Here is a 15821-nt window from a genome sequence, read left to right on the forward strand (position 1 = left end):
GCCGGGGAAGGAGAGAGAGAGAGAGATGGATTACACCAGGAAGACCATGTAATGCAAGTAAAGCATATTCTAAACATAAGCAGAGAGAGGAGAGACGGGTAGAAAATGGAAAACAGGATATGTAGGAGACGTGTACACTGATAGAGTCGCTGATAGTAGAGCTGCGCAGAGATAACTGGTGAGAGGAAATGGAGATGGAGAGTGGGTGAAGGTGACAGAAAGAGGAAGAGAAAGATGGTTGCAGAAACAAATGGCTACATTACACTTGGTATTAATATTTTCTGGTTAAAGCTGATCAGATCTGATACTCTAGGGTAGTATTCTACATATTTTCGTCAGTTATTAGACGTGATGGAAGAAGATCCTTTACTGTGTAAAAGCAGCAATACTGCAGCACAAAATACAAGGACTGCACTAGAAATGTCACTAAGGTAAAAGTATGCACATATTTTTTTTTCAACTTAAAGTGAAAGTAAAATTAAATTGTAGTGGAGATGAAGTATAAGTAGCAGAAAATTATTACAAAGTAAAGTACAAGTGCAACCTTATGTGGGGGTATCTAGCAGTTAAATACCAGGTGTAGGGTTAAAAAAATCAATAAAGAATAGTATCGTCAAATAGTTGCGTAGCAATATTGTATCAATACACAGACGCCAAGTATCGCTTAAAAAAGAATCATTGATCGTACAAAAACATATCACCGGGCTATTATTTGCTTAAATCATTGAACTCAACAGGCTGATATTTGGGACAGGATTTTAATTCCTTTCACAAAAAGGTGTTGCTCAACAAAAATGGGAAATAGAATCAAATGATTTGTTAAACCTTTTGAAACCTGGGCAAAATAGCTGTTTGGTTTTGTTTTGTTTTACAAAAACATGGGAAGAAGGTAATAAGCAACAAAAGAAGAAAAAAGAAGAAACAAAATAAGTTAGCAAGAAATCTGTGAAAGTACAAAAATTACCTGAAGATTTGCCAAAAAAATGAAAATTAAAAAAAAAAGACAGAAATGACCTGAAAAAAAAAAGCTTAAAAATTATAATAATTCTGTGAAATAATTTAAAGTATATTTATTATAAATGGAAATTTTCCCAGGCATTTTAAAAAAAAATCCACTAATTTCTTTTGTTTGTGTCTCCCTTGTTTACATCCCCAGTATTACTGTCTTCTTTGGTGCTCATGGTGTCGGTAAAATTAACACATATTGTGTGCGTGATCTAAGCAGCTAACTAACGTTTACTCCAGCAGGTAGCCATAAAAATGGCTTTATACATCCAAAGAAAATGACCTGCATGGTAACCAGGCCTCTTATTGAGACAGGCCTTTATCTGTCAAAATGTGTTGCCACATAGGGCTGGTGAAAGGGCCATGGCATCTAATTTGGACGAGGCCTTAATTTCAAGTTTTACAGCAAACTTTTATTAGCCTGCTAGAATAAAACCAAAAGCTTTTTCAGTCCACTAGATACATGTTGCTGTACTGAAAATGATTGAAGTGAGATGAACACACTGAAACTTTATCTTATTGGATGAAACAAATTTGTTTTCTTTTGGGGACAAATTTGCTGCTGAAAAAAGCTAATAAATAGAAGTATTTCACAATATATATTATCGCAGTGTGCTCCATATGACAGCGTGGTGCAATAAATAATATGTATTTCAACAGAGCTAGAAAATGTTTTTGTGGCAGTGGAGGAGTTACTGGTGGCTGCACGCCACAAATAAATGAATGTGTGGGAAACCCTGATAGAACCATTTTAACCTTCCGACCACCTAAGGCGCTTTCGAACCAAGTGTCAAATTTACCCATTCACACACACATTCAAACACAAGTGGTCGAGGCTACCGTCTTAGGTGCCACCTGCAACTCAGTTTATACACACTGAAACACTGATGAAACACTGATAAAACAACAATCAGGAGGGGCGTCGGGTGGCTCAGTGGATATAAAAGGCGCCCCATAAATGAAGGCAATGTCCTTGCCGCAGCAGCCGTGGGTTCAATTCCAGCTTCCGGCCCTTTGCTACATATCATTCCCTCTCTCTCCCCCTTTCACGCTATTGATCTTCTGTCCTGTGTAATAAAGGCAAAAATGCCAAAAAAATAATCTTAAAAAAAAAAACAACAACAACAACAACAAATGGGAGTAATTTGATGTTTAGCATTTTCTGGAAGGACACTGCGACCTGCGGAGTGGAGGAGCCAGGGATCATCCTATTAGTATTAGTGGATGACCTGCTCTAACTCCTTCACCATAGTCGCCCCACTAATGATGTCGTTGTGATGTGATGAGAGCTTTAGTCATTGAGGAGAGATGCATTTCCTCCCAGTAGTTGCAGTAACCATCATGGGATCTGAAAAAAAATCTACTGATTGCCCTAGTCAGGGAGCTGAAGGGGAGGGGGAGTCAGTACATGTAGAGGAGAAGGTACAAGGCGGGTTTCCATTGCAGATTTGTGCCAAACTTAAGCGACATTTTAGAAATGTCAATAAAACGCAATTGCGAGATGACTGCATTTCCACTGAGTGATGCTCTGTGACCATCACCTCTGGTGTTAACATCCCAAGAAACATGGTGATTGATGCTCAAAACATTAGCAGCTGTATTTCTATTGCAGCATCATGTGAGCTAGAAAAGCCAAAAAATGTTTCCATTGCAGTTTTGTGAAATATGTCTTTGAAAAAACTTTTTTGCGACTAAGGGGAGTTTTTTAAATTGACTTGTTTCCATAAAGTGTATTTTATAATTGCAATTTCATTTTGTGCAATTTGAGGGTTAATGTGAACCCGCCCATTGATTGAAACAGACAGCAGAACAGAGTTTTTGGTTATGTTATCCAGCAGATAGTGAGCTGGAGTTTTCATTTACATGCCTATTTTTGGTTTGTTGCAAAAAAGCAAAGTATAGGTAAACGCATGTTGGTAACGTAAAAAAACTGTACATTAATCCCTAAAGTGGAAAAAACACAGTATCATTGCAGATTTAACTGTTGCTTTCTTGTAGCTGTGATAAAAAATATTAATTATGTCTGACACTCGCTGCTAACTATATGCTATTTGAGCACCAGGGAATCCATCTGCCAACGCAGTGATTTTCTTGGTTTCAAGCATGTGGAGAGTGAGAGTTACAGAAGGAGAACTGACTCACCTGTGCTACTTCCTCAAAGTCTTCGTGCCGTTTCTGCAGAGCCCGGGCTCGGTGCAGGGACTTTCCCACGCCTGTGTGTTTGCTGAGGAAGGCCTCTCCGTGGTTTTCTATCCAGTCCAGCACCTGTGCACAGACACCACATGTCCACACAGTGAGACAAGCAATGGGAAATAGGCGACCACAAGAGGGCGGTATGAGGTGGTGGATGAGCCATGAGTGGTGATGACAATCAGGAGAGTGTTTAAGAACAGAAGACTGACAGACATAATGAGGAGTATTTTATGAGGCGTCTCACTGAGCCTGCCTCTCTCACACTCCTCTGTCCTTCACGCCTAAAACGCATGAACAGCATCTGCATGGACATATGACCCAATTCAGTTGCCATAGTAACAGTTGCCATGTCAACACACCAAGGAATGCCCATGATTTTTGGACAGAATGCTGCTGTATTATGATATCGGACCCTTTGATTATAGTGTGCTTGTTTTGCTCATTCTCGAGCCTTTATTCTGCAGACAACACTTCCATTACCGGCTTTTAGCCAACGTTCCTTCCACTCAAACGCATGATGAGTGAAGACGCAACTTGCTCAAGGACATTCTGAAAGGAAACATGGCTGCTGCGGGGATCAAACCCTCTATTAAGAGAGGAATTCCTCTAACCAGTCTGCTACCCTGCTATTTTCAAATTACTAACCCTCTCCATGCTACACTGAAAAAACTGCCAATTAACTTTGGTCCTGGAATAACAATGAGTCTGGACAAATGTGCATGCATATAAACAAAAACACATACAGTGTGTAGAAATATGTGTTTGTACCTGTTGGACGTCCTGTTGAAAGACACAGAGCTGCAGACGTTGGTGCAGCCGCACTTTGCGGTGTTGCCAGATGTTTTCCAGCTGTCTCTGATGATGCAGCACCTCGTGGATGATGTCCAGGACGTGGTGCACTGCCTTGGAGTAGTTTGCTGAGGCCGTTAGTGAATCGGCACTGCCTGGGGTCAAAGGTCGCTGCAGCTTGTCAAGCAGGGCTTTGCCATCTTGACTCACCTGACAAATAGTTGGAAAATACATTATGTTTTTTGGGGGGGGTTCACAAATGCAGTGAATAAAAATGAAAATACACAATCATAAACATGACTTGTACTGACTTCACCTGGAAATAAAAACATTTCCCAGCAAACTGGATAACAGTGCACATACTTTTGATGTGACATTTAGAAACTGGGAAATGATAACTGAAAGAGCCATGAGGTGGAATTATTGAGAAACAGAATTAAAAGCTATTTTTTGGCATGTTCAGTTGCAATTTTTTTACATTGTTAATGTTTAAAAAATAAATTCTATTTTATTCTATATTCTATACTTTAAATTATTTTCTTTAATTTTTTAAATATATTTTCCTGTTTAAAAAAGAAAAAAACAACAACAAAAAGAGTAAAGTGAGGATATAATGCTGGTTTAAAACAGTTTCAATCTTACCAAGTGTGTATTGCTGTTAAAACTTTCTGTAATCAATAGCAAAAAATGGCAATTTCATGATTATATGCAATGATCTGGGAAAAAAAACAAACGCACTGAATTGAACTAAATCATGCCTCTTGCTGCAAATATTGAAGGATATTGCTGCAAACATAACAGGCCATGCTTAAGTGTTGTTGTGATGTCAAATGCAATTTTCCACTCTTCATTGTTTTGCACATTGTAAATGAGGATGAAGTGTTACCTCAGAGTAGGCAGCAGTGATGTGTTCATACAGGCCCTGGTGGTGATGGATGGCGTCTTCCAGGTCTTGCAGCTCAGAGGGCAGATCCACCTCGCCGCACGCCTTACACCACGAGTCCACGTTACCCATGTACTGCAGAGGAGAAAACACACACTTCCATTTACACAAACTGACACTCAGATGTGAAGCTTTTCACAGAGAGACAGCGGTGGTGTACACATCCTTGTGCTTCTGCCAGGAGTCACATGGAAGTTAGATCTACCAGAATGAACACGTCACCTGAGGAGCATTTTTTTAAACTGTTACTGAGCTTAAACACGCAGAAATGTCCTTGAGTATGGTTATGAGCAGGAGAATTATGCATGGCTGAGTGTGCTGCTCGTTGGCCTGTGGTGACTTTCTACAACTTTATGTACACCCCTGTGGGAGGGGAGGAAAACAAAAAACACTCAGCAATGCTGGCCTCAAAGAAACATCACAACTTCAAGTGATCTCATTATCGTCTTCAAACATCTCTCCCATGATAATTGGAATAAGATACATGAGTAGAACAAAGGTTTGAAACGAGCATCTCAGTGTGCACAGAGGAGAAAAGGTTGGGGTGAAACCTTCGGGGGAAAAAAACAGTTTCTATTTCAGCTCCCAAATATTAAAGGCTGGTCTGATGACAGCCATGTTCCAGGTCGGAAAAGTCGTACCACCCATGTCCCCTCATTGGGATTCTGCTGGTGTGCTTTTTCAGGCTATGAATCATTCCATAGTGGTGCAACTAATGAGCACAGACAGAAATAACCACAGATAACAAATGCCTTACTTACATACTGCATATGTGTATGTAAATATATGTTAATTTAATGCATATGTTGGGCTTTACAGATTTAATGAGGCCAAATGAATATTTCACCACCCAGAGAGCGTGTGCACGTGTCTGTGTGCGTCCATTCAAATAGTTTAGTCAAACCCTGACAAAATGACATGTATGACTGTTAGGATTTGATTAGTTTGGTCCACTCACATTTTGAAAAATTAAATAATTTTATCCTCATTCAAGTTAGCGGAGCACTACACCGGAAGTTAGCCATTTGGCGATCAGCTTTACTCTGCAAAGCTCTGCCACGATACATCTCTAGTGTGTTTTCTATATGTGCCTAACAATGTGGGTAATTTTATACTGTGGAAACTTACGGGGTTTTTTTGGCTTCATGCACCACAGAGAAGCAACCCTGGCAGGAGACAGTCACTCACCTATATTCATTTAAGAGTAACTAAGCCCCCAGCCACTTTTTTCAGTTGAAAAGCAATATATATGGGTATGAAGTATTGGTGCTGATTGATTCAGGTCCAATTCTCGACATCTGAGTGCAAAGTATTAAAATTTTACACTCCACCCTTTCAACAACTGACTACTCTGCGAGTGTACAGGGGGGGAGGGGTGCTGTGGATCGAGAGGCAGCACGATTGGGTGACTGGCCATGTCTTAGCCACCTTTCCAACCCTACCCATTTCCTTCATCATTTAGGTCATTTGAAAGGAAAATGTCCAAATATGTGCTGGTTCCAGCCTCTCAAATGTGAAGACATTAAGTGATGTTTTTGTTTTTCATAAAAACAAATTGAATATATTTCAGTGTAGTACAGTCATTCAAACAAAACAAGCAAAAGATTGGGCACAGGAAACTAGATAAAATGATTATTTGATTAACTGACTCAATATTCACCAGATGAATCTTAAATGAAATTCATCTTTAGTTGCAGCCCTGCACTGTGCTGCATGACTCACCTGGTCACATTTCTGGTGAAAGCTGGCTGACATCTCCAACAGCGTGCTGCGTTCATCCAGCGCAGCGGCGAAGGCCTTCCACTCCTGCTCCAGCTGGCCTGAGATCTGCTTGATCTGCTGAGAGGCGTAGTGACCCGACTCCAGCAACCGGTTGCCCACCGACATGATGCGGTTGATGTTCACATACACATTCTGCACAGCGGGACAAGGATAGAGAAAGAGACATCTAAATGGAAGCATTGTGGGTAAATTAACCCTTTGTTAACTGGAACTTCAGTTTTTTTGTGCTGTGTTCAGATGCCTTTCACATACATTTAAATCTTTGAAACCTGAACACATTGATTTGACTTTCAAAAGGCAATGAGCAACCTGGCAAGAGATCTCCTACAAATTGCAAGAAATTAGGAAAAGGTGACAAGAAAATGAGCAGAAAATTATTTTAAGTCAATAATAATAAAAAATAAAGAAAAATGTCCAGAAAACTACATTTATAATAATAATGATAATAATAATAATAATAATAATAATAATAATAATAATAATAATATATTATTATTAGTGGTAGTAGTAGTAGTAGTAGTAGTAGTAGTAGTAGTAGTAGTATTACACTAAGTATTTTATCTATATATTTACATATATTTTTTAATTTCATTTCTTTTTTGGCTAAATTTAAGGAAATTTGCAACTTCTAACTTCTTCCCTTGTTCTTGAAGGAAAAGCTACTTTGCAGTGGGTGATAATGAAATTAAAGAAAAATCAGAGAGACAAGGAGCCTGGCTCAAGAAAAGAGTAAATAAAGAACTGCAAGCAAAAGCAGCAGAGTCTGAGGGGCGGGCTATCGAATCGTCACCAACATTTCTCATCGAGGATAGAAACTCTAGCGGCTGGATTGATTCCTCCTCTCAATAGTTTCATAATGGTTATGTAAGACTGACTATGGATAAAGAATAGGATTACTTAATACCTGGTTGTGGTGCTGCTAGTGCGCAGAGAAAGCGTGAGTGCACACAAGCACAGGCTGCTCCAAACAAACACTCAAACAGAGCTCTAGAGGCTGACGCTAAGTGCAGTAACTATATGATTACAGAGTGCGGGGCACGGACTTGATAGTCCAAGTGGGCGGAAAAGCATTACCTCTTGCCGCGAATCAGTGCGCGTGCGCGCGTGTCTTACCATGCAGTTCATAGCGAAGTGGTTGTGCTGGGTTTGCAGCTCGATGGCGTGGGGGTGGTTGTTGCCAATCTCTGTGTATCCTGCCAGGAACAAACCCTTGTTGTGCATGATCCAGTCGAACATCTGAGGCACGAGGAACAGACACAGAAAAATAATGTTAGCTGGATGAAAACATACACACACCAGGTACGGGTTCACCATTAACTTTCACAGATCACTGTTTAAAAACAAACAGCTGGCACTTAGCCGTGTGACCTGAGTGTGTTTGTGTGCTGCTGCAGTGTGCTTAAAGTTGTCATCTTTCCAGGCCAGAATACAGAGAAACAGACTGCCTCTTTTAAGAGTATCCTCTCAGGCTCTCCCAGAGAACAAACTCGTGGCCTATGGTGTCCTAGCAACAAGCTCCTACGACTGCAGTGTATCCAAGACTGCAGCTCTCTCTGTTGCTGCAACCTGCTATTTTATTCTACTCACTCAAACACGGCTCTCTGAGTTTCTCTCCGCGTCTCTTTCTATTTTGTGCCGCAGCTGTCATCACCTGGGCTGTCTGGGAGGCAGCCAGAGTAGGTGGCTTTGTACCTGCGCAAGCTCTCCTCCATCTTCCTGTCTGTCAGGCTAGGACGTGGCGGAGTGCAAAGCCATTCAGTTTTTACCTCCCATTTTATTTGTGAAATGAAGTTTAAGCTGCTGTTTAAAACCTGGAAACCTGGAGAGAAATCATTTTTCTTGCGCTGCACTCCAACGCCGAGAAAAAGGCAATAAAAATAAGTTTGGGAAAATAAAACCAGAAAACAATATTTATAATCATCATTATTATATATTGAATTATTATTATTATTTTTGTTTGTTTGTGTTTTTTTCTTTATTTTTTCTTTTTGTTCTCTTTTTTTTCAATTTTCTGGTAATTTTCTTTTAACTTTTTGTTTTTTTAATTGATTTATAGCACATAACTCTGACTTAACTGCTTTGCGTGTTGCTTTACACTCACACACTGCTGCACCTCTTTTAAATGTTGCATTTTCCTCAATTTTATGAATTTTATCCATTCTATTTTTAGCTTTATTTTTATCAATATGATCTCAATTGGTTTCATTTTCCATCGAATTTTATGCATTCCATGCATTCTATTTTTATCCTATTCGTAATCTTACTTTTATTGGTATTATCAAGAGGGTTTTATCTGTATGAAGATGCATTCTATGTATTCTATTATGATCTTATCATATTTTTACATGCAGGTTTTATTATGTCTTTATGTCCTCTATGTCTTTAAATTTGAAGTACTTGGTGCATGTATTTTCTTTGTTGTAAAGCACATTGGGCTATATTTCTTGTATGAAAGGTGCTATGAAAATAAATTTTATTATAAGTAGCAGTAGTAGTAGTAGAAGTGATAGCAGCAGCAGCAGCAGCAGTCGTAGTAGTAGTATTTTTTGATAATATTTGGGCCATTCCCTCTGAAATTGCTCATTTGCTTCTTCTAATGTTTTTGAAAGGAATAATTCTAAATTGTTGGAAGTTTCAAAGGGTTAAGGGCCAGAATAAAAAGCATACCAGTTCATGAGCCGGGCATACGCAGCATAAATCAATACCTCACAGTGGGTGTAATTAAGTTTTTGTTTATATTGGCAGTTGCCTGCCCTACAGTGATCACCATGGCTATAGATTACCACTACATCACAGCACACGCCGAATGACACCGACCTTCTCTGCGTCCTGCTCAAACAGACGCAGCTGGAAGCACTGGTCCAGCTGGAGCTTGCGGACGTGCCAGGCCTGGTGGAGGTGCTGTCGGGTAGAGTGCAGTTTGTCCAGCAGCTGGGTGATCCGTGGCACCAGGCCCTGGGTGTCGGCGTTACACAACCCCCCGCTGCTGCTGCTGCTGCTGCCGCCGCTGCCTCCACTGCTGCTGCCGTTACGGTTGGAGAAGGACTCGCTGCTCTGGATTCTCTGGAGCAACCTGGGGACGGATTTAATGTGCGTTTTAATGTCATGGTTACATTACTCATGCTCAGGGTTAGCTGCAATTGCTTTACTGAACAAAGTTCTGCATTTGTGTAAATGAGAAACATTTGACTTTACAAGCACAAATAGACAGATAACAGATAGATAACCATATACATTCAGAATAGAATCCACTGATTAAATTTTGTGAAAATGCTGGTGTTATATCTAGATTCAAGCATGATTTAAATTAAGTGTTTTTTTTAGTTGCTCTGAGTGAGTACCTTGAAGGTGGGGTCAAAAGCTGGTTGAGAAGGGGAAGTGACAATAGTTTCTTTTACTCTTCCTGTGCAAGGCGGTTCTATTGTGCCATTACGCCGCCTCACAGTTCGTTATAGATATAATGATGGAATGGGGGTTGTGTCAGAGTTGTCTCGCCTTTAATTCACTATGGGCGGTAATAACAGCACTGAAACAGTGTCTGTATAAACAGGACAGCTGGTAAGACGGGACCATGGGCAGTGACATTATGACAGTGTGTTATGGGTGTGACAAACTGCAAGAGATTTAAAAAGCAGCTGCTCGCAGTTTGCAGCTAATTCAAAGAAGAACAGTGGCTGTAAATGTCTGAAAATTGAGAAAACAGAAGCTGGGTTTAAATTAACCCTCAATTTGCGCAATGCCTAACATGTCAGTTTCGGAAAAACTTAAATTTATCACAAAAAAGTCATATTTCACAACTCTGCAATGAAAACACTTTTTTCGCTTTTATAGGTCATTGTTATTGCATTGCATAACTCTTCAAAGTTGAGCAGATCATCTGGAAGTTTTAAATCCACAATTCCTCTGTAAAATCGTGGACTATCACTTCCCAGAAATCCCTCATACATGGCCGATCCCACGTAAAAGGGTCTCGCCTTTCCTTTATCGCTCGCATAACACGCCTACGTGGCCTTTGATTGGAAATAATGACGGCTAGAAATAAAGCTGCTAATTTTTTGAACATCCATCACCATACTTCTTGGAATGTTATAACCAGATGATGATGACAGACTAACAGGAGGAAGAGAAGAGGGAGAAGTGGTGCGAGGAAACACTCCTAAAACTGCTGCTTTGGGTTGGGCTTGGACAGAAACTGTGTGCACATGTGGGGTCAGGCCTGTTTTTTTGGGCTCCCAATCAGAGCTCTGTCAGGGAGCTCCTTAGCCTCCAAGCAGAGGACGAGATCAGCCGCCATATAACAGGGACGTAAAATGATTGTTGTTGACATGTTATGCCACTGTTATTGTTAATAAATTGCTGTCGATGCGTATATGTCACAAGAGAGGCTGACGCTGTTCTATAAACCACCACACCCCTTTTGATTCCATGATGTGGGCATGCTTTCTAAAATTACATACTGGAGCAGATGTTGTTTGGCTCTGCGTAAAAATGCAAAGAAAGGCATATAGAAGGGGCTTAGTAGCAGCTCTATAGCGCCATCTCTGTGTAAAAAGGGCTAATAAATAATTAAAACAGACAGATAACAGCTAAGCAGAAAGGAAAACATTTGGAATCAAAGTATGAAAGTTTCCAGCCATTGTCCTACTGTTCAGTTACAAATCAGGCAAAAACAAATCAACGACAACTGACCTCTGTCCCTCAGTGTCCAGCTCCTCTATTGGGGCCTTTATAACTTTCTTCTTCAGCGTGGCATGTTCTTCTATCATCCGCCGGGCTCCGTCCAGGTCTTGGGGAAAGTCTTTCCTTGACACTGTTTCTTGCATCTCCTCTAGTCGAGCCAGCATCTGGGTGGCGTGGCCTGAGAACTCCTCAAATGCCACACGCACCTGGATAAAAACAAGGCACCAGAGTGAGAGAGCAATACACACATACATACAGCTACAGACACAAAAGCAACTGCTTCTTTCCATTTTTATATATTTATATTTTATATCCTGATTTTGAAAAGCACATTTTGTGTGCAGAGCAGTATGAGTGTGAGTATTTGACACTACACAAAAAATAATAATGTATAAAAACTAATGTTGCTGCTAATCACTGGCATATCCCAGGCTGTGATATTCAAAACAATCTATTTTAATACAGTATATTACAAATTATCAATTTTTTGTGTTTTTTTAATACAAAAACCTAGAAGCACCATGACAAAAATCCTGGCATTTAAAGGGTTAAAATTCTGGAAATTAATGAATATTTGATATTTGTTGGTTGAAAAATTAACTCAGTGAAAGTAGAAAATAATATTAATGTATAATATTTCTTAAAGCTTGATTTTGAAAAGTGCATTCTGTGCACAGAGAGATACAAGTGTTACAGCAGGCCCTAAGGGTTAATACAGTTCATGTTTTTGGTTACATGCTTTGTTCTCTGCTTATTGAGTGAAGCATTTCTCTTGATTTTCAGTTTAGACTTGAGAAACAAGGTTTGTGGGTCAAACTCACCTCTATCCACTCTTCATGGTTGTAGTCTAGGCTGCCATCAAAGTCCGCCGTCAGTTGGGAGGGGTCAACGACCTTTGTCAGGCCCTCTAGTGACACCATGGTGGTCTACGGAGCAAAGGTGGAGAGAAAGCAGTCGAGAGAGGGATTAAAAAGAGTTTAGCCGGATTTAGGTTAATTTCAGTCAATTGAGTGCAAAATGCATCTAATCTCACCTCTCCTCCCACTGCATTTATTTACTGCCTGCTTGTGCTGGTAAAGATTTTGTTATTAATAGAAGACTTGACTGACTGACCAAGCCCTGAACCTAGCAACACAGGATTTGTTCAAGACAGCAGGGATGTGATTTTTTAGGATTTATACAGCTCAAGGTAAGTTAGACTTGAGACTTTTTAATGCCACTCGATTAAATTTAGGACCATTTTCACAATAACCAAAACTAGAGGACAATAACATGAAAGAGTTAAACAGAGTTGGGGAAATTTCTACATTTAAAAATATAAATTTTACCTAAAAAATAACTTTCTTGCGTTTTCTTGATAATTTTAATTTTGTGTTTCTCTGCACAATGAATTCCCCTGCCCTGTTTCCAGTCATGAGCTTGAAATCTTTTGCATAAAATACACCGAGCCTCATATGCATTGCCTTGTGTCAGTTTCAGTTGTGCCGTAAAATCCTCATTAAGTTGCCAGTTTTGTAGAAGTTGCATTTTCAAGTACAGTGACAGCTACCTAGCAGACAGTGGATCCTCTGCTCTGAGCATCAGCCGTGACAGTTTTTTTCTTGATTTTGTTGGTCCAGTGTACGAGCTTAGACTGATTTGATTTATGCAAACACATTTAACCAGCATTTGTCATTATGTCATGTTCTGGCAATTTCAAAGGTAGTCTAAGTCACAGAACCCTGTGTTTCTTTTTATATCTGATGCTGGCTTTGAGAGCACTGCACTGTACAAAGACTGGCCGATTCATGATGTTGAAATGAGGGATGATTTATACGAAACCTTCTTATTTCACAACAAAAGCTAAACACAGTGTCAGCTGGCTCGCCGGAGGTCAAACTGAAAGATTTTTTGCTGATGTAAAGGACCATCACTAAAAACAAGCCAGCTAACGTTACTTGCTGTTGGCTAATGTTATATTGTATGTAATTTCCAGTAAGTATCACAATATAAAATCTGTGTTTTCTGATTTTAAAAATTAAATAATAAACATAGGAAGATAGCAAGTAGTTTATGTCTCCGGTCTGATCTCGAGTGCACAGCTGATAGCTACATGGTCTGTTTACATGAAGTAACAGAGGAGCATATTTAATGGATTCAGTGTGTACAGATAGCTTTGGCGGTACATGATGCTACGTAATGATTTGACACTCGTTTCCTATTGGGACACAATGTCAGTATGTTCTACTGAGGACTGACTGCTGGATCATGTGGGACAACTCATAAAATTCCATAAACTCGTCCGGTATGGTGTTTGGCTTAATTTTCATACCAGCCCAACCCTACTTTGTGACATTAATACGAGAGGCATTTGCGAAATTATTTAAGAAAAAATATGTTTTCAATTATATGGAGTTTTTACAATGCAATGCCAGGATTTACAAAAACTTACTTCCCACACATTTTGAAGACTTCTGAAAGCTTAATTTAAGACAATTTAATACAAATAAGACTAATTTTTAGATTATTAACTTGAATGCCTACAACTTTTTAAGGATCTGCGGGAACCTTGTTTTTCAAGAAAGCTATGCAATTAATAACTTAATAAATAAATGCCATGACTTGAGCACATTTTATCCTCTTTACCCTGCCAGATCAGCACACTGCAGCTTCACCATACCATAGGACATTATAAAAAGTAGCCATTAAAAAACACAGCATCCAGCATCCACAACCAAACAGCTCCTGCAAACACGACTTCCAAACTCAGAGTGAAACGCTGAAAAACACCTTAGCACAGTTTCTCTTTGATCGCTTGTCGTTGTCCTTCACTTCAGAGTTGAGTGAAATTCAAATCCTCTCCGTGCAACAATCACCGTTACAATATCAGTTTCAGAACTACAGTAAGGAAATGTCTCCCTGTTTGGTTTCAGTGCCTCTGTGTTTCTGCTAAGCCACCTCCGCACAACACCCCCACACACATGGCCGGAGATGGATGGAGACAGAATGCTAGCGAGATCGCTTTGTGTAGGCCAAACAATGCAGAAACACGTTGTTGTCCTTGGGTAAAAAAGCACAGTGGGAGAAAATCCTGATAGCGCCATGTTCCCTTTTGTTGTTCAACTTAATTGATTTGTGCTCTGTTGAATGGTTAAGGGTGAGAATCATTCAGGGCTGTTGGGAACAGAACTGTGGAGCAGTTTATCAGCAATCACAAACGGAGGTTGCAGTCGGCTGTGTGCGCTTTGGCTCACTGCTTCCTTACATCCTGGAGAGAAACGTGTCCTGCCTCTGCTTTTTATCTCACCAAGCCAGGAGAAAACCCTAAATACACACTTACACACTTGCTACAGTAACACTCAGTGATGCACATGCTGGGAGCTTATTGGTGGTGTGAATGCTGGATGCAGCGGACAAATATTGCACGCACTCACTGTAACTGTAGTCCTAGCAACAGCCCTGCAGAAAATTTACTGAAACAACACAATATGAAGAGATTTCTCTGCATTCAATCTTTAGAAATCTTAATAATTTTTTTCTTTCTTTTTAAAAATGTATTTCTTTTTTATTTGTTTATTTAGTTAGTTTATCTATTTATTAGTATTAATATTATTATTTTACATAATATACATATTTATTTTATTTGTTTTTATTAATAAATATAAATATTTATTATATATAATATAATTATTTTTCAGTATCTTATTTTCTATTTTTTTCTTATTTGGTATCATTTATTTATCTATTCTTTAATGTACTGATTTATTTTCCTAAGCGTATTTGGGCAAAAGTGTGAATACATGTATATGTTGGCAAAAGTATATATGCAAATGTGTTTGTGTTTTCATATGCACATGAAGTTTATGTGATTATGTGTATTTGTATACACATGTATATAAAGATTTTGTTTTATATTAATTTATATTATTATTTCATTTACTTTTCTAAATATATTTCTGGTCTAAAAAGGAGAAAAAAACAACAAAAAGAGGAGTGCTGATGAAATGCAATACTCTGAAATTAAAATAAAAAGAAATCTTAATAAATGTTCAGTGTGAGGTCCAGTTGTGAAACACCAACGCAGCACATACAAACACACATGCGGTGTATGCAATCAATGCCTGTGTGGCATGGCAGGGCAGCTCATGGATAACTAAACTGCCCTGTGGCATCTGCCTATTCTTCCTCTCAAACAATCAATATGGTGTCATCAGACTACAGTGGACCTGTGAGTGTGTACTGACATGTGAGCAATCATACTACACCAGCATTCACTCACACTGCTATAGAAACACAATGTACAGGAATCCAAGCACATCCTGTACAAACAGACTCTGCCTATGGTTTGAATCGACCCGTGTCTCACTGTTATGTACAAAAAGCTCATCACTGTCACAGCAAGCAACTTTAACTCTTTAACTCGCAAAAAACTGGAGCGACGTCACTTTTC

At 39.3% G+C, this 15821-nt stretch overlaps 1 protein-coding gene across 6 annotated transcripts in view; it reads right to left on the minus strand.

The window, feature by feature from the left end:
* Positions 1–15821, minus strand: part of trioa (trio Rho guanine nucleotide exchange factor a) — a 127046-nt gene that overhangs the window by 52896 nt on the left and 58329 nt on the right. For all 6 annotated transcript variants that reach the window (XM_088090520.1, XM_088090519.1, XM_088090522.1 and 3 more), the window contains 8 exons: positions 12214–12318; positions 11402–11598; positions 9530–9785; positions 7826–7948; positions 6653–6844; positions 4874–5005; positions 3967–4197; positions 3148–3270 (listed from right to left, as the gene is read on the minus strand). In XM_088090520.1, the coding sequence (XP_087946646.1) occupies positions 3148–3270; positions 3967–4197; positions 4874–5005; positions 6653–6844; positions 7826–7948; positions 9530–9785; positions 11402–11598; positions 12214–12318 (1359 nt within the window). The remainder of the gene's footprint in view (positions 1–3147; positions 3271–3966; positions 4198–4873; positions 5006–6652; positions 6845–7825; positions 7949–9529; positions 9786–11401; positions 11599–12213; positions 12319–15821) is intronic.

This window comes from Plectropomus leopardus, chromosome 17, assembly GCF_026936395.1.
Source record: "Plectropomus leopardus strain MGB_pleo_1.0 chromosome 17, ASM2693639v1, whole genome shotgun sequence".
NCBI lineage: Eukaryota > Metazoa > Chordata > Actinopteri > Perciformes > Serranidae > Plectropomus > Plectropomus leopardus.